This window comes from Malaclemys terrapin, chromosome 20 (genome assembly GCF_027887155.1).
Source record: "Malaclemys terrapin pileata isolate rMalTer1 chromosome 20, rMalTer1.hap1, whole genome shotgun sequence".
Classification (NCBI taxonomy): domain Eukaryota; kingdom Metazoa; phylum Chordata; order Testudines; family Emydidae; genus Malaclemys; species Malaclemys terrapin.
The window spans coordinates 981,353-1,007,672 of NC_071524.1; the positions used below are offsets into that span (position 1 = coordinate 981,353).

At 58.3% G+C, this 26,320-nt stretch overlaps 2 protein-coding genes across 2 annotated transcripts; both read right to left on the reverse strand.

The window, feature by feature from the left end:
- Positions 1 to 242: 242 nt before the first annotated feature.
- On the reverse strand, positions 243 to 8,722 carry LOC128826314 (uncharacterized). The gene is made up of 6 exons (XM_054009560.1): positions 8,711 to 8,722; positions 3,637 to 3,740; positions 2,398 to 2,476; positions 1,737 to 2,136; positions 1,305 to 1,388; positions 243 to 304 (listed from the first exon to the last, which is right to left on the reverse strand). Exons 1-6 carry the CDS (start codon positions 8,720 to 8,722, stop codon positions 243 to 245), a joined length of 741 nt encoding a protein of 246 aa, XP_053865535.1.
- A 6,398-nt stretch (positions 8,723 to 15,120) lies between these two features.
- CACNG7 (calcium voltage-gated channel auxiliary subunit gamma 7) lies at positions 15,121 to 26,076 on the reverse strand. The gene is made up of 6 exons (XM_054010197.1): positions 25,773 to 26,076; positions 22,328 to 22,560; positions 22,076 to 22,162; positions 21,491 to 21,631; positions 19,140 to 19,285; positions 15,121 to 18,545 (listed from the first exon to the last, which is right to left on the reverse strand). Exons 2-6 carry the CDS (start codon positions 22,521 to 22,523, stop codon positions 18,288 to 18,290), a joined length of 828 nt encoding a protein of 275 aa, XP_053866172.1. The 5' UTR covers positions 22,524 to 22,560; positions 25,773 to 26,076; the 3' UTR covers positions 15,121 to 18,287.
- Between the last annotated feature and the right edge of the window lie 244 nt (positions 26,077 to 26,320).

Here is a 26,320-nt window from a genome sequence, read left to right on the forward strand (position 1 = left end):
GGGGCTATTTAGGGATCTGGGGCAAAAATCTGTCTGGGGATTGGTCCTGCTTTGAGAAGGGGGTTGAACTAGATGACCTACTGAGGTCTCTGCCAACCCTGATATTCTATTATATGATTCTATGCTGAGTGATGTGTTAACTCTGAAACCTAATGATGACCGTCAAACCTTGAACCTGCCTCACTATTATCATTTATTTGTATCTTTAAGTAGCAACTAGAGACCTTAACTGAAAGTGGGGCTCAGTCATGCCAGGGGCTGCAGTCACAGAGTGACTGAGACAGGTGCCCCATCGCACCGGGCACTGCCCAAAAACAGAATCGCTGAGATCAGGGCCCCATCACGCTGGGCACTGCCCAGACAGGGAATCACCAAGACTGGAGTCCCATCATGCTGGGCTCTGCCCAGATACAGAATCACTGAGGTCAGGGTCCCATCATGCCGGGTGCAGCACAAACCAAGAGACACCCTAGCGGCTTCCGATCTATATAGACAGAGAGGAAGTATTCCTACATCTGCTTCTGAGCCCTTGACTTTGCATGTTTAATGGCTTCTTCGCAGATTGGTTTGGTTTTTTTTCCCTTGTGCATGTGGAAACGGAATTTCCCAGGTTTTTCTTCTGCAATTCCCTCCTCCCTCCCCCTGCAACCCTCCAAACCAAACCATCTGCTTCCACCAGCAGGCCGGAAAAAGGAGAGACAGCCCGAAAGCTAAGCCAGCTCCGGGTAGGCTGCTCCCGGCCAAATCAAAATGGATTTGCACAGAGACGGAGAAAAGAACTAAACTGGCCCAAGGGCAATTTCGCTGCCAAACTTCCACTCCGGCGCCCCAGCTGGTGTGGGTGCCAGCGCCACGTTTAAAAAAAGACATCAAAGTTTACACCGTTTTGAGGTCTATCCTGGGCTATTCTCTCCACAGCCTCTGCACTTCCAAACCGCTTTAAGGCACAGCCTGGAATAGCAAACAAGGTTGGGCCAGGAGCACAGACGGGGCCTGGGGTATTTAACCCTGGAAGGGGAACAATATGAGCATCTTTAAAAAAAGGGTCTTGGAATTGGAAAGTTCAGGCAACCTTAGCTAGAGATGGGGACAAAGCCGGACTAGACTCCAATTCCTTTCCAGGTCAACTTCCCGCCTGTATTACAGCTGTCGGGAACCCCAAAACTGAGACACCCCTGCATCTCCTCCTGCATTTCAGCCCCCAGGAAGATGCCATGCTGTGTGCTAAGCAGGATTCCCGCTACGGCACAGGGCCATTGCGGGTCGCGCCGGCGGTGCAGCGGGGGACCCCCATGGATACGTACGCAGGAGATACTCTGCGCTGTCGTGGTCGTAATCTGTGTCCTCGGGGAAGTGGTTAATTTTCACGCACACACCCCTCTTCAGGCCTGCAACAGAGATGGAGAAATCAGAGTTTGGGACCTCTCTCCCGCCCAGTATCCGGCTCAGACCAATGGGGATGCCGATGCTGCGAGCTTCCCCACAGCGGTGCCCAGATGGGGATGCTGATGCTGTGAGCTTTCCTACAGCAGTGCCCAGATGGGGACGCTGATGCTGTGAGCTTCCCCACAGCAGTGACCAGATGGGGATGCTGATGCTGTGAGCTTCCCCACAGCAGTGTCCCAGACAGGGACGCCGATGCTGCGAGCTTCCCCACAGCAGTGCCCAGATGGGGACACTGATGCTGTGTGCTTCCCCACAGCAGTGCCCAGCCCGGGATCCCCAAATGAAGGTACCTTCCAGGCAGCATATCCTCCAGAGGCCAGAGTGAGTGAGGCCCCCTGGGTCCTTCTTGTCCTTGTGGGGCATCTCCTCACTGGAGATGTTGGTGGTGTTACAGATGAAGGCGCGGGCGTAGAGCCAGTAGTCAGTACCAATGGCGATGGTCATGAGGCCGAAGGCTGCGAAGGCCCCGACGGTGGTGAGGAGGATCTGAACCCCCTTCTCACACCACACCACCCTCTCCTCATTCCAGCGCTTCAGGGACTCCAGCTTGACAGGGGGACGGGGTGGGGCCACCCACCCAACCAGACAACGGGGACTTCCTTGCACCAGCACCCTCCTCCCCACTTGTGGCTGGAGACAGGGGATCGTCTCTAGAACCCAGGAGTCCTGGGTCCTAAAACTCTCTAACCACTAGACCCCAATAACCTCCCACAGTGGGGGAAGAACCCAGGAGTCCGGGCTCCCTGCTCTAACCACTAGACTCCAATAACCTCCTGGAACCAGAGATAGTACCCAGGAGCCCTGGCGTCCAGCCCCCCCGCTCTAACCACTAGACCCCACTCCCCTCCCAGAGCACAGATCTTCTTCCTTAAGCGGGTGTCTCCTTCCTCGGCTTCAGTCCCTGGTTCTGGACTGGAGGCCGAGTGAGTCGAGGGGTGCGGGCACCCGTACTGGCAGCCCCAGGGGCGATTCCATGGGTGGCGCCAGCCCACCTGGTCTGTCCTCAGCGTGGGGCACGGTGCCAGCCGACCTGGGGGTGGGAGAGAAATGGAGAAGGGGGGAGATTAGCTGGGGATGGGCAAGGAGATGGCCTGACACCCAGCACCCCCACACACACATGCCCCACTGACACCCAGCACCCCCCATACTCCTCTGACACCCAGTACCCTCCACATACCCCTCTGACACCCAGCACACCCCCCACATAGCCCTCTAACACCCAGCAACCCCCCCTGCACCCATCTGACACCCAGCACCCCCCCATGTCCCTCTGACTCCCAGCACCCCCCACTCCCCTCTGACACCCAGCACCCCCACACACACATGCCCCTCTGACACCCAGCACACCCCCATACTCCTCTGACACCCAGTACCCTCCGCATACCCCTCTGACACCCAGCACACCCCCCACATAGCCCTCTAACACCCAGTACCCCCCCATGCCCCTCTGACTCCCAGCACCCCCCACTCCCCTCTGACACCCAGCACCCACACACACACATGCTCCTCTGACACCCAGTACCCTCCGCATACCCCTCTGACACCCAGCACACCCCCCACATAGCCCTCTAACACCCAGCACCCCCCCATGCCCCTCTGACTCCCAGCACCCCCCACTCCCCTCTGACACCCAGCACCCACACACACACATGCTCCTCTGACACCCAGTACCCTCCGCATACCCCTCTGACACCCAGCACCCCCCCACACACCCTTCTGATACACAGCACCAATCCCATCCCAGTATTCCATTCCCCCCACCAGCCTGCGCTCCTAACACCACCTGCCTCCCTGATCCACCCCCATGGCCTGTAAACTCCCCCTTCCCCACCCTGCGGCCCCCTGCATCCCCCGCTGCAGGAGTCCCTCCCGGGTTCCCCCTCCCCAGCCTGCACTGCTGTGGAGGGGTGCTGGGAGACTGGCAGCCAGGACTCCTGGGTTCTCTCCCCAGCTCTGGGAGGGAAGTGGGGTCTAGTAGTTAGAGCGGGGTGGGAGCCAGGACTCCTGGGTGCTGTTATTGGCTCTGTGACTCTGTCTCTTTCCCTCTCTTAACCTCATTGAAAACAGAGAAACTGAGGCAAACACTGTTTGCACCCCGCCAGCATGGGAAGATGAAGATGGGCAGGGTATTGGGGTCCATGAATGCTCCCCCTGGGCATCGAATGCCTCGAAGGACAAAGCGAGACCCACCCCAAGCCCGATATTCCTCTGTCTGGAACAGGAGCACTTGGCACGGCTGCATCCGGCCTCACTCCAAATTTCAGCAACTCTTCCAGGCACCAAAGGGCAGAGCCCTGTGGAGCCCGGGGGAAATTGGGGAAGCCGGAAGAGGACAAGTGGGGCCTGGCATCTGGTTAGTGCAGCCGGTCGCCTTCAGCCAGGCCTGTGGATCAAAGAACCAGCTGCCGGCAGAAACCGAGGCCTCCCAGCGGAGCAGCACACCCGAACCAGCGCTGCCCAGCGTCCCAGTAGACAAGGCCACGTAGACACCCTGAAAGAGTGATGTCCGGAAACAAGGGAAAGGAGTGAGGAGGAGAGAGAAACGGATGCCTTGTCATGGGGGAAGATAGATAGATAGATAGATAGATAGATAGATAGATAGATAGATAGATAGATAGATAAGGTGTATGGGGATGGATGGATGGATGGGGGTACGGGGATGGATGGAGAGACAGGGAGATGTGTATGGGGATAGATAGATAGATAGATAGATAGATAGATAGATAGATAGATAGATAGATAGATAGGGTGTATGCGGATGGATGGATGGATGGATGGATGGATGGATGGATGGATGGGGGTACGGGGATGGATGGAGAGACAGGGAGATGTGTATGGGGATAGATAGATAGATAGATAGATAGATAAGGTGTATGGGGATGGATGGATGGATGGATGGATGGATGGATGGATGGATGGATGGATGGATGGGGGTACGGGGATGGATGGAGAGACAGGAAGATGTGTATGGGGATAGACAGATAGACAGAGGCCTCCAAGCCCGACCCACCCTGCTCTCCTTGAATCTGTATTAACTCCTCAGCAAGGGGGAGGTCTCTTTGGGTTCTCCCCCAATCCAAGGATCTGCCTCCGTGTCTGGGTGCCTTCCCCACCCACTCACCATGCATTAGGTCCATATTCCTCCGCATCGGCTTCCCCGCACCCCCGTGCCCCTTACCTCTAGCCCCCACGAATCCCCCCTCCCTCCCTGCCCTGACCCCTTATCCTCTCTGTCAGCTCCTGGAAGATGGAGTCAGGGGTGCGGTTCCAGCGTGTGCCGTTAACCTCGGTTCACAGCGAGCGCACCAATGTGTGTGTCATTTACACAAGCGCCTGCCACGAATCGTGGCTAGAACACCCGTGCACGTGTCATTCCCAACATGTTCCATGCGCACACGACTCCGGCCACGTCTCTCCCTTCCGGTTCCCAAATGGCAACTGCGGCCTTGTCCACCCAGCCTGGCTCCTGTCTGAGGGTGTCAAACGGAACACAAGCGTGTGGGGAACACACACAGAGAACATCACACACACACGCACAAACATCACACTGGGACACACACACCATCACGTCACACACCGAGGCAACACCAAGACACAACATCACACACACACAGAGACAACATCACACTGAGACACACTCAGGCAGAACACACACAGAGTCAACACACCGAGACACACATACCATCATGTCACATACAGAGGCAACACCAAGACACATCATACACACACACACCACCACCACCACCAAGACACAGACAGGACAGACAACATCACACACAGACACACTTAACCAACCTGCCCAAATTAGTGAGTTGCCGAGAGAGAGAGGGGTGTGTGTGTGTGTGTGTGTGTGTGTGTGTGTGTGTGTGTGTGTGTGTAAATATCTCCTGCTCCCAAAAATCCTGGCCTGCTAATCAATCAGCCCCTCCACACGGTCCCCCCTCCCCTCCCTTTGTGCATTTCATTGCTTTCTTTGCAGCCGCTTGGAGATGCAATTTCCTTCCCAGATGCAGAACACAGTCCCCCCCACCCCATCTCCGGCAGCCAGAAGCCCCCCCCCCCCGCCCCCGCATCCCCGACAGCCATTGCCCTGACGGCTTGCAATAAAGCTACCCCCCTTCACCCCACCCCCCTTTTCACTTCAGCACCACTTGCTCCCAGTGCACCCATTAGCTGCCAACCATCCCCCCCCACCACCCGAGCCCGCGTGCGCCATGCGGCCAGGAAATCGCCCAGCAGATCTGTTGCATTTTCCACGCGCGTTTCCTCTGTCCCCCTCCTCTGTCCACACCCCTAAACTCCAGCCACTCTGCAGGACTGGGGCTCACTTCCCCTGCACCCCCACCCCTATCCAGCCCCCCAAATCCTTCCAATGAGTATCACTGGGGCTCACTTCCCCTGCACCCCACCCCCATACAGCCCCCCAAATCCATCCAATGAGTATCACTGGGGCTCACTTCCCCTGCACCCCAACCCCCGTACAGCCCCTCAAATCCTTCCAATGAGTATCACTGGGGCTCACTTCCCCTGCACCCCAACCCCCATACAGCCCCTCCAAAATCCAGCCACCGAGCATCTTTAGGCCTCATTTCTTCTCACCCACAAACCCCCCCAAATCCATCCACCGAGCGTCTTTGGGTTTAATTTCCCCTGCTCCCCCAAACACCCCTAAATCCATCCACTGAGAGTCTTCGGGTTTAATTTCCCCTGCCCCCCCAAATGCCCCCAAATCCATCCACTGAGCGTCTTTGGGTTTAATTTCCCCTGCCCCCCCAAATGCCCCCAAATCCATCCACTGAGCATCTTTGGGTCTCATTTCCCGTGCCCCCCAAAACACCCCCAAATCCATCCACCAAGCGTTATTAGGCCTCATTTCCCCTGCCCCCCCAAACGCCCCCAAATCCATCCACTGAGCGTCTTTGGGTTTAATTTCCCCTGCCCCCCCAAATGCCCCCAAATCCATCCACCGAATGTCTTTGGGGTTCATTCCCCCTGCCCCCCCAAACACCCCCAAATCCATCCACCAGCCTCTTCGGGGCTCATTTCCCCTGTCCCCCAAATCCATCCACTTGCGTCTTCTGGCCTCATTTCCTCCCCCCCATATACCCCCAAATCCATCCATGGAGTGTCTTTGGGGCTCATTTCCCTTGCCCCCCACCACCCTGAATCCATGCACGAGCCTATTTCAGTCTGCCCCCCCCAGCTCCTGCCCCCCAAGGAGGGGTCTCCACGCGTGGGCAGAGGCTGGCACGACCCCCGGCTCTTTGGGGGTCCCAGGCAGGCCCCCCCCCCGCAGCCGGGGGGTGCAGAAGCCGAGGCCGCGCGGGGGGGCGCCTTACCATGCGGATGCAGAGCGGGGTGGGGGGGGTCTCTGGTCCAGCGCCGGCCCCGGGAGCGGTCAGGGGGCGCGGGGGGCTCCGGGGCGCGTGGCGAGCTCGGCGGGGCGCAGGGCGCGGGCGCCCCGGTCCATGCCCCGCTGCAGAGCGGCTCGGGGCGGGGGGGGACGCAGCAGCCGGCGCGCACCCGGCAGCCCGCTCGTATGGCACCGGGAGGGACCGCGGGCGGAGGCTGAGAAGGAGCTGGGGGGGGAGGGGATGGGGAGAGGAAGGGGGAGTGGAGAGGAGGGGAAGGGGGCAAAGGGAGGTGGGAGGGGTGCAGGAGAGGAGTGGGGGTGCAGGGGGAGGGGACACGGTAGGGGGGAGGAAAGGAGAGGGAGGAGGGGATGGGGTGCAGGGGGAACTGAGGGGTGGGGGAAGGGAGATGGGATGGGGTGCAGGAGGAGAGGGAACATGGGGTGCAGGGGGGAGAGGACATGGTAGGGAGGGGGAAGGGAGAGGGAGGAGGGGATGGGGTGCAGGGGGAGGGGGAACTGAGGGGTTGGGAAAGGGAGATGGGATGGGGGTGCAGGAGGAGAGGGAACAGGGGTCATGGGGGAAAGGGACACGGAAGAGAGGGGGAAGGAAGAGGGAGGAGAGGAGTGGGGATGCAGGAGGGGTGGGGCACAAGGAGATGGGAGGGGGTGCAGGAGAAGAGTGGGGGTGCCAGAGGAGGAGACATGGAAGGGAGGGGGGAGGGAGAGGGAGGAGGGGATGGGGTACAGGGGGTGGGGAATCTGAGGGGTGGGGGAAGGGAGATGGTTTGGGGGTGCAGGAGGAGAGCGAACAGGGGGTGCAGGGGGGAGGGGACACGGAGGGGAGGGGGAAGGAAGAGGGAGGAGGGGATGGGGTGCAGGAGGGGAGTGGGGATGCCGGGGAGAGGACATGGAAGGGAGGGGGAAGGGAGAGGGAGGAGGGGATGAGGTGCATGAGAGGAGTGGGAGTGTAGGGGGGAGGGGACATGGTAGGGAGGAGGCAGGGAGAGGGAAGAGGGGATGGGGTGCAGGAGAAGAGTCGGGGTGCAGGGGGAGAGGACATGGAAGGGAGGGGGAAGGGAGAGGGAGGAGGGGATGGGGTGCAAGGGGAGGGGGAACTGAGGGGTGGGAGATGGGAGATGGGATGGGGTGCAGGAGGAGAGGGAACAGGGGGTCATGGAGGGAGGGGACACGGAGAGGAGGGAGAAGGAAGAGAGAGGAGAGAAGTGGGGATGCAGGAGGGGTGGGGCACAGGGAGATGGGAGGGGGTGCAGGAGAAGAGTGGGGGTGCCGGAGGAGGAGACATGGAAGGGAGGGGGAAGGTGGTGGGATGGGGTTCAGAAAGGGAAGGAAAGGGGGGAGGATGTGGTGCAGGAGGAGAGGGGGAGGGAATATGGGGAGGGGTCATGGGGTAGGGGAGGAGAGGTGGGGGAAGAAGAGGGGAGGGGGAAGGGAGGTGGGATGGGGTGCAAGTGGAGAGGGGGAGGGTCATGAGGGGAGGGGACATGGGGTGAAGGAGAGGAGAGGTGGGACGGGGTGCAGGAGTAGAGGGGGAGGGATGATGGGGAGGGGAGGGGAGAGGGGGTGAAGGAGGGGAGAGAACACAATTCGGGGGAAGGCAGGTGGGATGGGGAGGGGGAAGCAGGTGGGGGGGCAGGAAAGGAGGGGGCACAGGGAGAAGGGGAGGGGGCACAAAGAGGTGGGATGGGGGGGCATGCAGGAAAGGAGAGGTTGGAGGGCCTGGACGAGGCTGGGTGGCTGGATGGATATTTCCTGCTGGCTTCTGGGTGCGTGTCGTATGAGCTGTGCTCTACAATCTCTTGGCGTGTTCTGTGTGTGTGTGTGCGTGTTCTCGGTGTGCACTGGGTGTGGTCAATGCATGCCTCCCCTGCGTGCCCCGGGTGTGTCTCTCACATGCAGGTGCATCGTGCGAGCATCGGGTGCCCGTGTCTCACGTCTATCACGCATGTAGCGTGATCCCAGGAGATCCGCCCCTCTGTGGGGGAACAGCCATGTGAACACAGAAGGCCCGTCGGTCCGGCAGGCCAAGGGCTAACTCCATCCAGTGGCTGGAAGTCGAAGCTGGACGAAGCCAGACTGGAAATAAGGCGTCAGTTTTGAACAGGGAGGGGAATTCATCCTTGGAACAAGTCACCCCGGGTCCTGGTGGGTTCTCCAGCCATGGTGAGTTTTAAATCACATATAAAAGCCATGGTCTAGTTCAAACGGGAAGTACTCTGGGGACGTCCTCTGGGTTGCGTCATACAGGACTGGCTGATCACAGGGAGCCCTGCTGGCCTTAGACACTAGGAAGTTTTGAACTGTGCACCGTATGTGCTCATGCATGTGTCATGCGTGTGCATCATGTGCATGCACTGTGCTTGTGTCTCCTGGTTGTGCCTTGTGTTGACATTCACTGAGTTCGTGTCTCATGGGTGTGTGTCGTGTGTGCATGCACCATGTTTGTGTCTCATGTATAGGTGTGTCATGCATGTGCACGCACCGTGTTTGTGTCTCGTGTGTGCATCCTGTGTGTCAGGCACCTGCATAAAATGCATGCCCAATTTGCGTGGCATGCATATGCAAGATGTGTCTCGTGCGTGTGCGCCCTGTGCATGCATCGCATGTATCAGGGGTGTGCGCCGTGTCAGGCATGTGCGCCGTATGTGCACCGTGCGCGTGCATCACATGCACTGGGAACGTGTGGCGGCGTGCGGCTGTGCAGGGACGGGGATGTCATACGCTGTGCCGCAGCCTCCCCCTCCCCCTCCCCCTCCCGGTCTCCCCCACCCGCCTCCAGCTCCGGTCGCCATGCCAACGGGAATGCTCGGAGCCGGCGTGTGCTGTGCTGCACTTTGAGGGCCCCGCCCCCTCCCCCTCCACTGCGTGACAGGCTGTGGGGCCTCCCCCCAAAAAAATCCTGCGTTCTAGAGCAAGGTGCTAGCAAACCCCCATGTTCTGGAGTGAGTCAGGCAAATACAGCCGTGTTGTACAGCAACGGGCCTCGAGTCTGCAGCGCTCTGGTCCCATAGGTCCCAATGCTGCATCGCTCTAGAGCAATAGATCCCAGTGACACCACGCTCCAGAACAATAGATCCTGGAGCAAGATATCCCAATCCCACAGTGCTCTAGAGTGAGATTCCCAATCCTGCAGCACTCTAGAGCGAGATACCCATTCCCGCAGCACTCTAGCACAAGACATCCCAATACCTCAGTGCTCTAGAACAATATATCCTAATACCACAGCGCTCCAGAACCATAGATCCCAAAGCTGCAGCGCTCTGGGGCAAGAAATCACAATGCCACGTCGCTCTAGAGCAAGATATCCCAATCCCGCAGGGCTCTAGAGCGAGATACCCAATCCTGCAGCACTCTAAAGCATGGGATCCCAATCCCATCACGCTCTAGCACAAGACATCCCAATACCTCAGTGCTCTAGAACAATATATCCTAATACCACAGCGCTCCAGAACCATAGATCCCAAAGCTGCAGTGCTCTGGAGCAAGCTATCACAATACCACGTCATGCTAGAGCAATATATCCCAATCCCTCAGCGCTCCAGAGCGAGCTACCCAATTTGAAAGCACTCTAGAACAATAGACCCCAATGATGTGGCACTCTAGCGCCAGACACCGCGGTGCTCTAGATTCTAGAACAATAGATCCCAATACCGTAGCACGCTACAGTGCTGTGCTCTGTAAACTGCAGTGCTCTGGAGCAAGCTACTCCAATACTGCAGCGCTCTAGAATATATTCTTATCCTGCGGCACGCTACAGCAAGATATCCACTTCCGCAGCACTCTAGAACAATAGATTCCCAATACCCTGGCACTCTAAAGCAAGATACCACAATGTCACGTCGCTCTAAAGCAATGTATCCCAACCCCGGGGCATGCTAGCACAAGACATGTGCACTCCTGTGCAAAAACATGCCATTTGCAAACACCGGGAGGATGAAGGGGTGATCACCGGCAGCCAGCCTGGATTTCCCAAGAACAAATCATGCCATATCAGCTTGATTCCCTTCTTTGTTGGGGTAACTGCTTTGATGGATGGGGGGAATGCAGAGGACATAATACACCTGGACTTCAGCAAGTCTTTGGACACAGTCCCACAGGACATTCTGCTACGTCAGGTGGAGAAATGCGGGCTCGACAGAGCTACCATTAAGCGGATACAGACTTGCTTAGACAACCGCAAACAAAGAGTAACCGTTAATGGAGTGATGTCAGACTGGAAGGAGATCTCAAGTGGGGTTCAACAGGGATCTGTTCTGGGTCCAGTGTTGTTTAGTATCTTCATTAATGACCTGGCTGTGGGACTAGCGAGCAGACCGATCAGATCTGCAGATGACACAAAGCTGGGGGGGTTGCCAACACTTTGGAGGGTCGAGCTAAAATTCAGGGATCTTGATCCATTGGAGAACTGGTCTGTAGACAACAAAACAAAACTCGACAAAGACAAATGTAAGGGGCTACACTTAGGGAAGAAAAACCAAATGCACAAGCACAGGATGGGGGCTCACTGGCTTGGCAGCCGCACTGCTGAGACGGAGCGGGGAGTTGTGGTAGATCACGGCCTCAACGTGAGTCAGCAACGCGATGCCGTTGCAAAACAAAAGCAAATGCAATGTTCGGCTGCATTAACAGAGGTGCAGCGTGCAAGTCACGGGCGGTGAGAGTACCGCTCTGCTCGGTGCTGGGCAGGCCGGGAGTGCTGTGTCCAGTTCTGTGACCGCTGTATAGAAAGGATGTGGAGAAACTGGAAAAGGATCCGGAGGCGAGCAACAAAGATGATCAAAGGGCAGGAATGCAGCCACGTGAGCAAAGGCTGAAGGAACTGGGTATGTTTAGTTTGGAAAAGAGGAGATTAAGCGGGGACATGACAGCGGTCTTCAAATACTTGAAAGGCTGTGATAGAAAAGATGGAGAAAAGTTGCTCTCTCTTGCGCCAGAGGGCAGGACAAGAGGCAGTGGGTTCAAACTGCAGCAGAGCAGATTTAGATTAAATCTCAGGACAAACTTCCTAACCGTGAGAATAAAAGGACAGTGGAACAGACACCTTGGGAGGTCATGAAGCTCCTTCATTGGAGGTTTTCAAAGGGAGTCTGGAGCCACCTGTCCAGGATGGTTTAGACCCAACAAATTCTGCATCTTGGCCGGGGGGTTAGACGAGACGACCCTTGCGGTTCCTTCTGACCCCGTGGTTCTGTGAATCTGAGCGATCAAACCACGTCACTCTAGAGCACAGGGTCACAATCCTCAATGCTCTCGAGTGCAAGATCCCAACATAACAGCGTTTTAGAGCAAGATATCCCAGTCCCCGTGGTGCTCTAGAGCAGGGGTTCTCAAACTGCATTGCACCGCGATCCCCTCCTGACAACAACAATTCCTACACCACCCCAGGAAGGAGCACTGAAGCCTGAGCCCACCTGAGCCCTGCTACCCTGGGGTGGGGGCAGAGCCCAAGGCCTTCAGCCCCAGGCAGGGGGCCTGTAACCTGAGCCCCGTCTCTCAGTGCTGAAGCCCTTGGGCTTTGCGGGGTTCTGGCTTCAGCCCCAGGCCCCAGCAAGTCTAATGCCAGACCTGGCGATCCCATTAAAACAGGGTCCCGACCCACTTTGGGGTCCCGACCCACAGTTTGAGAACCACTGCTCTAGAACAAGGGAGCCCAATAACGCAGCACTCTAGAGCTCCCGATCCCAATGCCCCGGCACTCTAGAACAAGGGATCCCATATTGCAGCACCCTAGAACAAGGGATCCCAGTGCCACAGTGCTCTAGAGCAAGGGATCCCCACACCACGGTGTTCTGGAGCAATAGAGCCAAATAATGGGCCATGCTAGAGCAAGTCCACATGACACTGCAGGATTCTGGAGCAAGGCATCTGCACCTTGAACACGGCACCATTCTAGAGCAATGCCATAAATCCTGCATGCCCTCTCAAGCAGGGGTTCTCAACCCATGGGCCAGGCCCCAAAATGGGGTGGCCGGAATGTGCCAAGGGGTCCCGGGGTTGGCTGGGCTCAGTTCTGGGCATTGGGGCCTAGTGCACAGGGTCCCAGCGCCGCTCAGGTACCCGGCTGGGCCAAAGTTGAGTGTTTCATGCTGCCCCTCCCCCCAGTTGTTGGGGTGAGGGGGTGTTCCTCATCAGGGGGGTGCCAGCAAATACCGGCCCCCTCCAATGTAACCCTCACAGCCAGGTGATGCCCCATCTTCCATACCCCCATTCTGCTCCCCCGCCCCCCCCCCCCAGTATAGCTGCTTCCCCACAGCTGGGCGACTCCCCCTCTATCATGCATCCAGATGTTCCCCCGCTGCCCCCCCAACCCTTCTACCCCCCCCAACTCCTTCCCTCCAGCCCCCACCCACCCTAACCCAGGACCCCAAATCCCTCCACCCCTTTACGCTGATTTGCCCTCATGAGACTCCAAGGGGCACAGACCGAGGGGGCCCATCTCGCCCGGCAGCCCATCTCCTCCACCTGCAGCTCTGGGCTGACCAGCGCCTGGGGAGCCCTCAATGCTGCCCCCTGCTGGGGTGGGGGGGGACTTGTCAGACTCTGTGTGTGTGTAGGCCAAGACCCCCTCTGCAGTGGGAACCCAGCCTCCTGGGCGTAAAGGCTGCATTGCGGGACGGGCGGGGGGGATGCATCAAGTCTCAGGTTCTCTCCCCTGGGGCAACCACTGGGGGGAGGCCACTTAAAGGACACCCCTCCCTCCCCCCGCATGCATACTCCAGCACTGGGGGGTGGGGGACAGAATACCCACACATCTCTTTCTCCTACCTCCCCCCCCCCCCCCCCCCCCCCGTAATAGCCAGGCTCTCTGCGGGCGCTGCAGCTCGAGGTACCAGAGCCTGGCAGGTCACCATGGCGACCGTTAACCCCTGCTGTGCTGGTCCGCGGCCAGGCTGCTGAGCCATCGCCAGCCTCCGCCCGCTGGCGCCCTTTCAGCTGCCAGCCTGCCAGCGCCTTCGCTCCCCTCCCACGCCCTCCAGTCCTGGCTCCCTCCCCCCCCCCCCGCTCTAACCACTAGATCCCACTTCCCTCCCAGTGCTGGGGATAGAACCCAGGAGTCCTGCCCCCCCCCCCGCTCTAACCACTAGATCCCACTTCCCTCCCAGTGCTGGGGATAGAACCCAGGAGTCCTGCCCCCCCCCACTCTAACCACTAGATCCCACTTCCCTCCCAGTGCTGGGGATAGAACCCAGGAGTCCTGCCCCCCCGCTCTAACCACTAGATCCCACTACACTCCCAGTGCTGGGGATAGAACCCAGGAGTCCTGCCCCCCCCCGCTCTAACCACTAGATCCCACTTCCCTCCCAGTGCTGGGGATAGAACCCAGGAGTCCTGCCCCCCCCCACTCTAACCACTAGATCCCACTTCCCTCCCAGTGCTGGGGATAGAACCCAGGAGTCCTGCCCCCCCCCGCTCTAACCACTAGATCCCACTTCCCTCCCAGTGCTGGGGATAGAACCCAGGAGTCCTGCCCCCCCCCACTCTAACCACTAGATCCCACTTCCCTCCCAGTGCTGGGGATAGAACCCAGGTGTCCTGGCTCCCAGCCCCCACTCTAACCACTAGATCCCACTACCCTCCCAGTGCTGGGAATAGAACCCAGGAGTGGGTGTGGGGGGTGGATGGATGGAGGGAGGGGTATGGGAGTGGATGGATGGATGGAGGGCGGAGTGGATGGACGAGTGGGTGTGGGGGTGGATGGAGGGATATGGGCGTGGAGGGATGGGTGGGGTTGGGGGTGGAGGGATGGAGGGAGGGGCATGGGAGTTAATTGATGGGTGGGGATGGGATGGATGGAAGGAGGGAGGGGTATGGGAGTGGATGGATGGATGGGGGGTGCATGGATGGATGGAGGGAGGTGGGGAGTGCATGGATGGAGATGCGGGGGGGGTATGTTTGGATGGATGGAGATGTGGGGGGGGTATGGAGGGAGGGAGGGGGGGTGCATGGATGGAGATGTGGGAGGGTATGGAGGGAGGGAGGGAGATGGGGTGCATGGATGGAGATGCAGGGGGTATGGAGGGAGGGAGATGGGGGTGCATGGATGGAGATGTGGGGGGGTATGGATGGAGGGAGGGAGATGGGGGTTCATGGATGGAGATGTGGGGGGGTATGGAGGGAGGGAAGGAGATGGGGGTGCATGGATGGAGATGTGGGTGCATGGATGGAGATGTGGGGGGGTATGTTTGGATGGATGGAGATGCGGGGGGGTATGGAGGGAGGGAGGGAGATGGAGGGTGCATGGATGGAGATGTAGGAGGGGTGCATGGAGGGATGGGGGAACAGCCAGACAGCCAGACACGGGAGGTGTTTGAAATAAAGTTTATTGCAGTCTCTCAGTTCTATGTACATATGGTACAGAGTAAATAAGGGGGGGTTGGCCCCGGGCCCCCCCCAGCATGGGGGGGAGAAGAATATATGACAATAAAAAGGGGTCCCTCCTTGGTTACCAGTGTAGTATGCACATCCACCCATCCCCTCCCCGACCCCCCATCCCACCCTGCAGGCTAAGAACCTATTTCCCCCACACACACACTCTCCCATCACAGGTGCCAGCCGGATTCCCCCACCCCACCACCCGTTCACAGTGATTGGAGGGGTGGGGGGGTGTAGCTAGTTAGCTTTCCTCACCCCTGCCTCCACCATGCCCTGTGCCCAGGGGCCACTTCTGTGGCTAGATTTTTAACCCTTTCTTTTCCACCAGGTCCCAAGGGTGGGGGTGCCATGACCTTCCTCCTCGACCTCCCTTTGCCAGGTCTAAGTGCTGAGGGGTCCCCTGGTCCCCGGGAGCATTCAAGAGCAGGAGGTGGGATTTCTAAGGGTGGAGGAAGAAGGAGATTTCTGGCCCTTTAAGTGGTCAGGGGCAAAAGATGGTGTCTCCCACTTCCTGAGGGCACACAAACTGCCCCCACACACACTTCCGATATATCCCATAGACATCACTCCCCTGACAGAACTGGAGGTAGAACCCAGGCATCCTGGCTCCCAAGCCCCCTGCTCTAACCACTAGACCCCACTCTGCTCTCAGACCCAGGGAGAGAACCCAGGAGTCCTGATTCCCAGCCCTCTCCCTGCTCTGACCACTAGACCTCACTCCCCTCCCAGAGCCAGGGATAGAACCCAGGAGTCCTGACTCCCAGCCCCCTTGCTCTAACCACTAGACCTCATCCCCCTCCTAGAGCTGGGTCCCACCCAGCATATACCACCCTCTGCTGGATGCCATAAGAACAGCTCCTCTGTATGTCATAGTCCCATCATCATGACAAGAGATGAGGAGGGTGATTCTCCTTTAGGTCCCTGGCTGGGAGGCACTGCCGTGGGGAAGCACGCAAAGTCAGGTACAGATGACCTTGTCAAAGGAGCCCACAAAAATACCCACACGGGACAGGGACCGAACAGTAGCAACCAAGTCCACAGCAAGGGTCCTGGGTCCTGGCAGGGCCTAGCCAGCAGGAGGTGCCTAAACCCACCTGTGATTCCAGTTCCCCGCACTGATCCATCCCTGAAGGCCCAGGTATCTATAGCCTACCCCCTTTTCTTTCCTCCATCACCTCCCTCAGCCTCGTTTCTCTTCTCTCCACCTTCCCTTCACTCTCTCGTTTCCCTCTCCCCTATTTCCCTTTCCTCCTCCTCTCCACTGGCATTTTTCTCCTCCTCCGGCTATATTTGCTCCTTCCTCGTTTCTGCATGGATGGAGACACCTACCCCATCTACAAACACAGTCACCGTGGCAAAAGAAATGCAGCCCGAGATACACCCCAGCATGCGGAGGTGGCTAAAAGAGAAGGGAACTAACAGAGAAAGAACAAAAGAGAGTAGAGAAAGGAAGAGGAAAACAAAAGGGGGGTGGGGAAGGGACCTGTAGATGGACATATAAAGAAAATCAATAAAGAAGTGCCGAGAAATGAACAAAAGAAGGAATGGACGAAAGAGTGCAGAGAGAGGAAGGAATCAAAGAAAACTTGCAAATGGAAACAAAAGAGAAAAGGGACAAAAGAAAGAGTGCAGTGAAAGGAAGAAGGAAAGAGCCAGGAAATGGAAAAGAAAAAAGGTGGCGAGACTGGAAGAAGAAAGCAAATAGAAAGAAAGGAAAGATCAATGCAGAGCATGGGGGCAGCTGGCCTCAAACTGGGTTAACATGGCCCACGCTTGCTAAGAAAAGGGCTTCTTCGAACGTTCTTTGGAGGGAAGAGAAAGAGACGGGGCCCCCATCTGGCGGTTGAGGGGGGAGCGGGTCTCTGAGGGCGAGGTGTTGGCAGCCAGCCGCCGCCGTTGCTTTAGCCGGACGGACATTGGTGCCTATATTTTCAGCTCCCCTTGAGTCATCTCTCTGGGTTGGGTTGCTTCCGAGGGAAGAAAGTGGCCTGGGCCCTTCTCTGTGTCCCCATTTGCTGATGCGGTTCCCCCATCTGGTTCATTTGGAAAACAACAAAGATGGCGGAGGAGCCATTTCCTCTCAGGATCTGGGGGTGGGGGAGTGCGGGAGGGACCAGTGCAGCAACACAGAAAATGGCTGATGAGTGACTTCCTGTCAGGGTTGGCCATTGTGGGGCAGCAAAGGTGGCAGAGAAACCATTTCCTCTCATGACCTGCGGGGGAAGGGACTGGCATGGCAACAAGGAAAATGGCTGACGAGTGACTTCCTGTCAGGGTTGGCCATTCTGGAACTGAGGAAAATGGCATTAGGAGCCATTTCTTCTCAGGATCCATACCAAGGGGAGCTGGTACAATGACAACCAGAATAGCAGACGGGCAGTTTCCTAACCGGGGTTGGCCATTATGGGGCAAAAAAGATGGCAGAGGAGCCACTTCCTGTCAGGATCTGGGAGGAAGAGCTTGGAGCAGGGAGGGATCACTTCCTGTTAGGAATTGGCCCCTGTGGGGACAAAAAAAGTATCTGGAGCTGGCCCTATGATGACAAACAAAATGGCTGACAGGTGGCTTCCTGTTGGGAATCCCGGCACCTTCCTGTGGCAACCAAAATGGCCGATGGGGTGACTTCCTGTTGGGAGTCCTGCCACCTGCCCATGGCAGCCAAAATGGCCAACAGGTTGCTTCCTGTCAGCAATCTTGCCAAGTTCCCATGGCTACCAAAATAGCCAAAAAGGTGACTTCCTGTTGGGAATCCTGCAGTGACCAAAATGGCCAACGGGGTGACTTCCTCCTAGGAATCTCACCACCTTCCCATAGCTATCAAAATGGCCAACAGGATGACTTCCTGTCAGGAATCCTGCCAAGCTCCCACGGCAACCAAAATGGCCGACAGGGGGACTTCCTGTCACAAATCCTGCCAAAATGGCCAAATTGGGGAGGCCTCCAGGGATGGTGCAGAGGGAGCGAGAAAGGGGGGACAAGGAGAGGTTTCAGTCCAGTAGCACCCCGTCTGTGATCTATGGGTGGGCCCCACTCCGCGCAGTCTCTGGGGTGGGGGGCAGCTGGCAGGCCCCGGTGGGAGATGGTCGGGGGGACTGGCCTAGCAGGGCGAGGTGGATATGTGCATGTGCTCAGGGTACTTGATAGCAGGGGGGTAATTCTGGGTCATCTGGATGGAGACGTCGCTGGAGATGTCGGAGGGGCTGCGCCCGCGGTGCCACACCTCCGGGTGCAGGAACTGGCCCGAGTAGTCGGAGCAGTCGCTCAGGCGCGGGCGGTAGAAGGCTGGGTGAGGACGGTACATCTCCTCCTCCGCATAGCGCTTGGTGAACAGGTACACGGACATCACGCCGGCGCCCTGCAGGAGGTGGGGCGGGGGGACAGTGAGTGGAAGGGGAGGGAATGGGACAGCAGAACCCTGCTCCCCTCCCAGAGCTGGGGTGGAACCCAGGAGTCCTGGCTCTCCCCTGCCCCCAATCCACTAGATCACACTCCCCCCGCCCAAGCTGGGGATAGAACCCATCCTGACTCCCAGCCCCTGCCTGCTCTAACCACTAGTCCCCACTCTCCTCCCAGAGCCGGGCATAGAACCCAGGAGTCCTGGCTCCCAGCCCTCCTGCTCTAACCACTAGACCTCCCTCCCCTCCCAATTGGGCCCATCTACCTCATCTATTTTAAGGACTCCACAGTTTGTAATTTGAGGTCAGAGACTTTCTAGGCTCCCCCAACAGCTCTCGCCACTGCCCCCTGCTGGATAGATTAGAACTGCCCCCCTCCGTGTGTCACAGTCACCATACGGTGCCAGCAGAGGGGGATTCTCCGTTAGTTCAGCCTGCAGAATCAGGGAAAAGGGGTTCTAAGTCCTACCCCAGGGGGCAGCACAGAGCCAGCCAGGAATCTCCAGGGCCCCGAAGAGGAGGGGTTGGGATGAGGTGTGGGGCAAGGTCCAAACCTCTTTGAGGAGGAAGGAGGAGGCTGCGAAGGCGAAGGACCAGCCGTAGCGATAGTGGAAATACTGCTCCGACCCGCTGGGCCGATTCATCACCTCGTCGTTGATGCTGGAGATGTAGAGAACTAACCCCACCACGAGAGACAGGCCTGCAAGAGACAGGGCCAACGATAAAACTGCTGAGATGCAGCCCCCTCTGGGAGCTGTTCAGACAGGGACCCCTCGCCTCGCTCAGATGCGACCGCCTCTGGGGTGAGGCGTGGGGTCTGCTTATACAGGGACCCCTCGCCCAGCACTGAGAAGCAGCCCCACTAGGATGGGATGCAGGGGCTGTTTATACAGGGACCCCTCGCCCGGCTCTGAGAAGCAGCCCCACTAGGGTGGGGTGCAGGGGCTGTTTATACAGGGACCCCTCGTCCGGCTCAGAGATGCGGCTGCCTCTGGGGTGGGCATGGGGTCTGCTTATACAGGAAGCCCTCGCCCAGCACTGAGAAGCAGCCCCACTGGGGTGGGGTGCAGGGGCTGTTTATACAGGGATCCCTCGGCCCGCGCTGAGATGTGGCTGCCTCTGGGGTAGGGTATGGGGTGTGCTTATACAGGGACCCCTCGCCCAGCATTGTGGGGTGCAGGGGCTATTTATACAGGGACCCCTCGGCCCGCACTGATGCGACCACCTCTGGGTGGGCCCGGAGCCTGTTTACACGAGGACTATAAAAATGTCAGGATGGAAGGGACCTCAAGGGGGTCATCTAATCCAGCCCCCTGCACTGATGCCAGACCAAGTAAACCTAGACCAGTGCCGACAGGGGTCTAGCCAACCTGTTCTTAAAACCTCCCCTGACGGGGATGCCATAACCTCCCTTGGGAGCCGATTCCAGAGCTTTCCTCCTCTTAGAGTTAGAACATTTTTCCTAATGTCTAACCTACATCTCCCTTGCTGAGGATTAAGCCGATTACTTCTTGTCCCACCTCCAGCGGACGTAGAAAACACCTGATCACAGCCCTTTATAACAGCTCTTATGTGAAGACTGGTCTCGGGTCCCCGCCTTGGGCTTTTTTTTTCTGGACTAAACATGCCCAGGTTTTTAAAACGTCCCTTGGACCAGGTTTCTGGCTCCCCTCTGGACTCTGTCCAATCTGTGCCTCTGTCCCAAAGGGCGGTGCCCAGAACTGGACACAGCCAAGGTCTCCACCAGAGCGGGACAATCACCTCCCGCGTCTTACGTCCGACACGCCTGTTACCCAGCCCCAGAAGGACAGTCGCTTTTTTGGCAACTGCGTCGTTGCCTCGTATTCAGTTCATGACCTATTTTAACCCCCTGCCCCTTGCCAGCTAGTCCACCTTTTGTAGCCGTGCATTGGAATTTTCCTTCCCAAGTGAAGGACTTGGCCCTTGTCTGGACTGAATTTCATCTGGTCCATTTCAGACCACGTCTGCAATTCGTCCAGGTCGTTCTGAATGCTAATCCCATCCTCCAAAGGGCTCACAACCCCTCGCGGCTTGGGGGCATCTGCCAATGCCGCTCTCCGCTCCATAATCCAAGTCATTAATTAAAAGAGTGAATAGGACCGGACCCACGACTGACCCCTGCAGGCCTCACTAGAGCCACCTCCCAGTTATCAATGGTAACGACGCTTAGAGTACGGTCTTCCAACCAATGATGCATCTGCCTTATAGTAAATTCATCTAGAAAGAGCCACATTTCCCTAGTCTGCTAATGAGAATATCACACGGGCCTTGCTAAAAATCCAGATCTCTCACGTCTACTGCTTCCCCCCGTCCACTTGGCCAGTAATCCTGTCAAAGCAGGAAATGAGGTTGGCTTGGCGTGATTTGTTCTTGACAAAGCCGTGCGGGGCTGTTCCTTACAACACCGTTATCCCCAGGTGCACAGCAAACTGGTTCTTTCATATTTGTTCCAGTGTCTTTCTCTGGTGGGGCGTGGGGCCTGTTTATACCAGAATTCCACACCAGGTGCTGAGATGCAGCCACCTCTGGGGTGGGACACGGGGATTGTTTATATGGGGATCCCTCGCCCAGCCCTGATGCAGCTGCTTCTGAAGTAGGGCGCTGGGGGTGTTTACACAGGGACCCCCCACTCCTGGCACTATTCAATGGCTGCACCACACAAAACTTTGGGATGGGAATTGAAAGAGAATCTCACATCCAACCACAACCTCAGGCAGGATTTCGGGGGGCGCTGACTGCTAGGGGACAGCGCCACCTACTGAGCCCCCCACTCCCTGCAGGACAGCGCTTCCCTTGTGCCACACTGGGGCATTGGGGCCAGCCCTGACTCCCAGGGCAGAGCACCCCCTACCGAGCCCCCCCACCCCGCTCCCAGGCCCCTCACCAGAGAGGATGAAAAAGATGCCGGAGACGAAGGCCAGGATGGTTCTCTGTGGCCGGATGTGGCCGATGTTGCTGATGACGAAGGCCGTGAAGACAAGGAAGAGGCTGACCATGGGGAAAGGGGTGGCCGTGCGAACTGTCTCTGTGGGGGGAGGGGGACACCAGTCAGAGCACCTCCACCACTGTCCCCCACCCCATCCCAGGGGGTAGGACCACCCTCTCTCAGACCCCCCAACACTCTCCTTACCTCCCATCCCCCATGTACCCCACCTGCCCATGGGAACACCTCCTCCCGCATCTCCTCCTGTCCCCACTGCCCCCTACAAACTCCAGCTCTACCCCCCCTAGGTCCCACCACTAACAGCTCCCAACCCCACGGAGGACCTGGGTGCCAGGTAGCTGGGCTTCATGCTGCATGCCGTCTTGCTCGGAGCTGCCCACAGAGTCCTGGGACACGCCTGTGACACTGCTGCCATCTCCTCTCCACAGCATGTGGGACCTGACCCGTTTTCTCCCCGTGCACACCCTCTTGCTCGTGCGCTCTGTCTCAAAGGCCCCCGGGCTGGGAGGGGCCCCTCTCACTTACTCAAGATGTTCTCCGTGTTTTCCGTCACCAGGTTTATCTCGGGTTCCAGGAAGTACTCTGATGCCACGCACCGGCCTTTCTCCCGGCCTGCAGGGGGCAAGAGATGGCGTTACCTGGCAAAGCCCCAGCCAGGGCACTGCTCTGAGGAAACTCGCAGCACCAAGGAGTCACCAGCCAGGGCAATGCTACGGGGATGCAAAGAAGCCCTAGCTGGGGGCACTGCCGGGGAAGCTCAGAACACGGGGCTCGTACCGGCGAAGAAGCAGACCCTCCAGAGCCCGGCGTGCAGCGCCATCTTGATCTCGGTGGTCTGGTTCTGCTGCAGCACGATGCCCTCCTCCATGTAAAGCCAGTAGTCGGTGCTGACGGCGATGCCAACCAGCAGCAGCCCACAGGCCCCGAACACGCTACTGAGCAGCGTCAGCGCGCGGCTGCTGCAGTTACTCATCCTAAGGGACGGGGGGCGCCACACACAGCACGCGGACCTGGGCAGGGAGAGAGAAACAGGCTCAGTAGCCACAGCCAGCCATCCCCACACCCCTCCGCTCTAACCACTAGACCCCACTCCCCTCCCAGAGCCCGGGACGGAACCCAGGAGTCCTGGCTCCCAGTTAATCTGCACTCCCCACACCCCAGTGTCCCCCGCTGAACCCCCCGCCCTGCCCCCCGCAGCCCAGCGCCCCCCGCTGAGCCCCCCGCCCTGCCCCCCGCAGCCCAGTGTCCCCTGCTGAACCCCCCACCCCGCCCCCCGCAGCCCAGCACCCCCCGCTGAGCCCCCCACCCTGCCCCCCCGCAGCCCAGTGTCCCCCGCTGAACCCCCCGCAGCCCAGCGTCCCCTGCCGAGCCCCCCGCCCCACCCTCCGCAGCCCAGCCCTCCCTGCTGAGCCCTCCGCCCTGCCCCCCGCAGCCCAGTATCCCCTGCTGAACCCCCCACCCCGCTCCCCGCAGCCCAGCGCCCCTTACAGAGTCCCCCGCCCCACTCCCCACAGCCCAGCGCCCCCTGCCGAGCCCCCCGCCCTGCCCCCTGCAGCCAAGTGCCCCCTGCTGAGCCCCTGCCCTGCCCCCCGCAGCTCAGCACCCCCTGCTGAGCCCCCCAACCCACTCCCTGCAGCTCAGCACCCCCTGCTAAGCCCCTCCCCCTGCAGCCCAGAGCCCCCTAGCCTTGCCCTGGGCAATGGGGCCAGCCCTGAGGGTGAGGGTAGAGCACACACACAGTTGGATGTAGGGGCAGGTCTATGGGGCTCAGCCGCACAGCAGCCAGGGAGCCCCCTGGCCCCAGCACCTGGCCCAGGCAGAGAAGGGTCCCATTCTCCAGGGGCTGGGCTGCTCCCCTCCCTCCCCCGGTCCTGCATCAGCCGGAGCTGTCCGGAGCAGAGCTCTGGGAAATATTTTCAAGCCCCCTGGAGTTTTCACAGCATGTTGGGGGGGGTCCCCCTAACCCCTGTGGACGGGATCTGTTAATATAACCCCAGATAACAAACCAGCGCTCCTGAGAGACCCTACAATAACAAAACAGTATGGACAGCCCCCATGCCTCAGAGACCCACCATAACAAACCAGCGCTCCTGAGAGACCCTACAATAACAAAACAGTATGGACAGCCCCCATGCCTCAGAGACCCACCATAACAAACCAGCGCTCCTGAGAGACCCTACAATAACAAAACAGTATGGACAGCCCCCATGCCTCAGAGACCCACCATAACAAACCAGCGCTCCTGAGAGACCCTACAATAACAAAACAGTATGGACAGCCCCCATGCCTCAGAGACCCACCATAACAAACCAGCGCTCCTGAGAGACCCTACAATAACAAAACAGTATGGACAGCCCCCATGCCTCAGAGACCCACCATAACAAACCAGCGCTCCTGAGAGACCCTACAATAACAAAACAGCAGAGACAGACACAGCGACTGACAGACCCTACCATAACAAGCCAGCACTCCTAAGACACTCTACCTACCCCCGTCTAGCACTGTACGGGCTCCCCCACCCCACCACTGCATAGTGACTGGTCTCAGAAACACACCAACTGTGTAGCAAGCAGCCAAACAGCACACAACACAACTAACACAAACACAACATACCCTAGGACATCACACCTAAAGACACACTAGGCCCACACCCACCCACCACAAAACAGCCACCAGTACACACGACACAGACACTAGCGCAATGCACAAACACACACCACTCAGAAGCACATATTAGCACACACTAAAACTCAGTAACTGACACCAGCGCAACACACACCAGCCACTAGCGCACACTAACTACACTAGCACAATGCACACAGTAGTGCACATCAACACCACACACACACATGTTCAGAGAGGCACTAAGGAAATCACACCGACAATACTGACATTGCTCAGAAACTCTCACGAATGGCACACACAACTTGCCACCTACTGGAACAACCAAGCAAAATGTGTGTGCGCACCCACATACACGTACACACACATGCACAAAGATACACATGCAAAACTTCACAATGCACTCTACACAACATCTCCACAGGATGCATGCACACCTACACATAGAGCAGGGCTCATCCCCTCCAGCAGGGGGCAGCAGGGGCACACACACACACACACAATTTACAGTTCACAACGGCAGCAAACAATTCTCACACACCTACAGGGGCACATACCCTAGCACAACTCCTCACATGAACACACACACACCACAATATACTGTACACAACAACATCTCCAAATAAAGCATGTGCATACACACAGGAGCACTAATGATTATCACATACACTAGCACAACTCTCACTGCCACACACAGACACCCTCCCTCCATCCTTGCACTGGAAAATGGGTTGGGAAAATGAAACAACAACTGAGGCTAAAAGTCACCAGCTAGCGGTGCGGACAGAACTCCATAGGAGAGTACAGCAGGAGACATGCACATACATATAGAGTCACACACACACACACACACACACACAACAGGAGGCAGCACCACTCTTTCTTCCTCTCACACACACACTCCCATGTACTTATGTACATACACACACACACACACACACACCAGGTGTATGTACACACACAGACTCTCTCTCATACACACATAGTGTAGGTACACCCCTCCCAGTGTATCCCCTCTCTCTTTCTCACACACTCTCACGCACACATACACATACACACACATGGTGTACGTAAACCACCTCTCCCTCCTGGTGTGCCCCCCTCACATACACTTGGTGTACATACACACACACACACACACACACACCCTACACACAGTGTACTCACACAAACACACACATAATGTACATACACACACAGAGTGTACATACACACACACACACATACACGATGTACATACACACACACACACACCTGGTGTACCCAAACATACAATGTACATACATGCGCACACACACACACAGGGTGTACATACACATACACACACACCAGTGTACCCTCACACACACAATGTACAAACACACACAGACATGGTGTACCCCACACGTGTGCACACACACACACACACATTATGTACACACACACACACGATGTACACACACATGGTGTACACACCCCCAGTGTACCCCCCACATCCAGTGTACACACATACACACAGTGTACACACACACCAAGTGTACCCCCCACACACACACACAGTGTACACACATACACGATCTACACAGCCGGTGCACATCCAGCCCGCACCCCCGGCGCTCACCTGGCCCTTACTCCCGGGGGCGCTGGCCGGCCGGCGGCCCCCACATGCTCTGCCCCCGCCGCTCCGCTCCTGCGCCGGCCTCAGACCCTCCGGCAGCGGCTCCCCGGGCCCCCGAGAGCCATGGGCGGGGGGGGGGGTCTCCTCCGGGAGCCGCAGCAGCGGCAGGGGGGAGCCGGGGGAGCGCAGCGGGGGAAGGAGCCGGAGACCCGGGCGAAGGGATGCAGCAGTGTGGGGAGGGGGCAGAAGGGAACAGGGACCGGCGGAGGGATGCGGCGGGGGAGGGAGACAGGGACCTGGCGGAGGGATGCGGTATGTGTGGGGGGGGGGGACAGGGCCCGGCGGAGGGATGCGGCGGGGGGGGGAAGAGAGACAGGAGCCCAGCGGAGGGATGCGGTGGGGGGGGGGCAGGGCCCGGCGGAGGGATGCGGAGGGGGGGGGGGCAGAGGGAAGGGGACAAAGATCCGGGCGGAGGGATGCAGCAATGGAGGGGGGGAGGGGCCCGGCGGGGGGATGAGGTGGGGGGAGGGAAGAAGACAGGTGCCAGGCGG

Coding starts and splice junctions, on each gene's coding strand:
- LOC128826314 (XM_054009560.1), bottom strand. Junction 2,137..2,397: donor AATCGCCCCTGGGGCTGCCA/GTACGGGTGCCC, acceptor ATTGGGGTCTAG/TGGTTAGAGAGTTTTAGGAC. Junction 305..1,304: donor CAGCGCAGAGTATCTCCTGC/GTACGTATCCAT, acceptor GTTTTTGGGCAG/TGCCCGGTGCGATGGGGCAC.
- CACNG7 (XM_054010197.1), bottom strand. CDS start 22,523: ATGAGTAACTGCAGCAGCCGCGCGCTGACGCTGCTCAGTAGCGTGTTC. Junction 19,286..21,490: donor CATCTTTTTCATCCTCTCTG/GTGAGGGGCCTG, acceptor TGTCTCTTGCAG/GCCTGTCTCTCGTGGTGGGG. Junction 18,546..19,139: donor CCTCCTTCCTCCTCAAAGAG/GTTTGGACCTTG, acceptor CACCTCCTGCAG/GGCGCCGGCGTGATGTCCGT.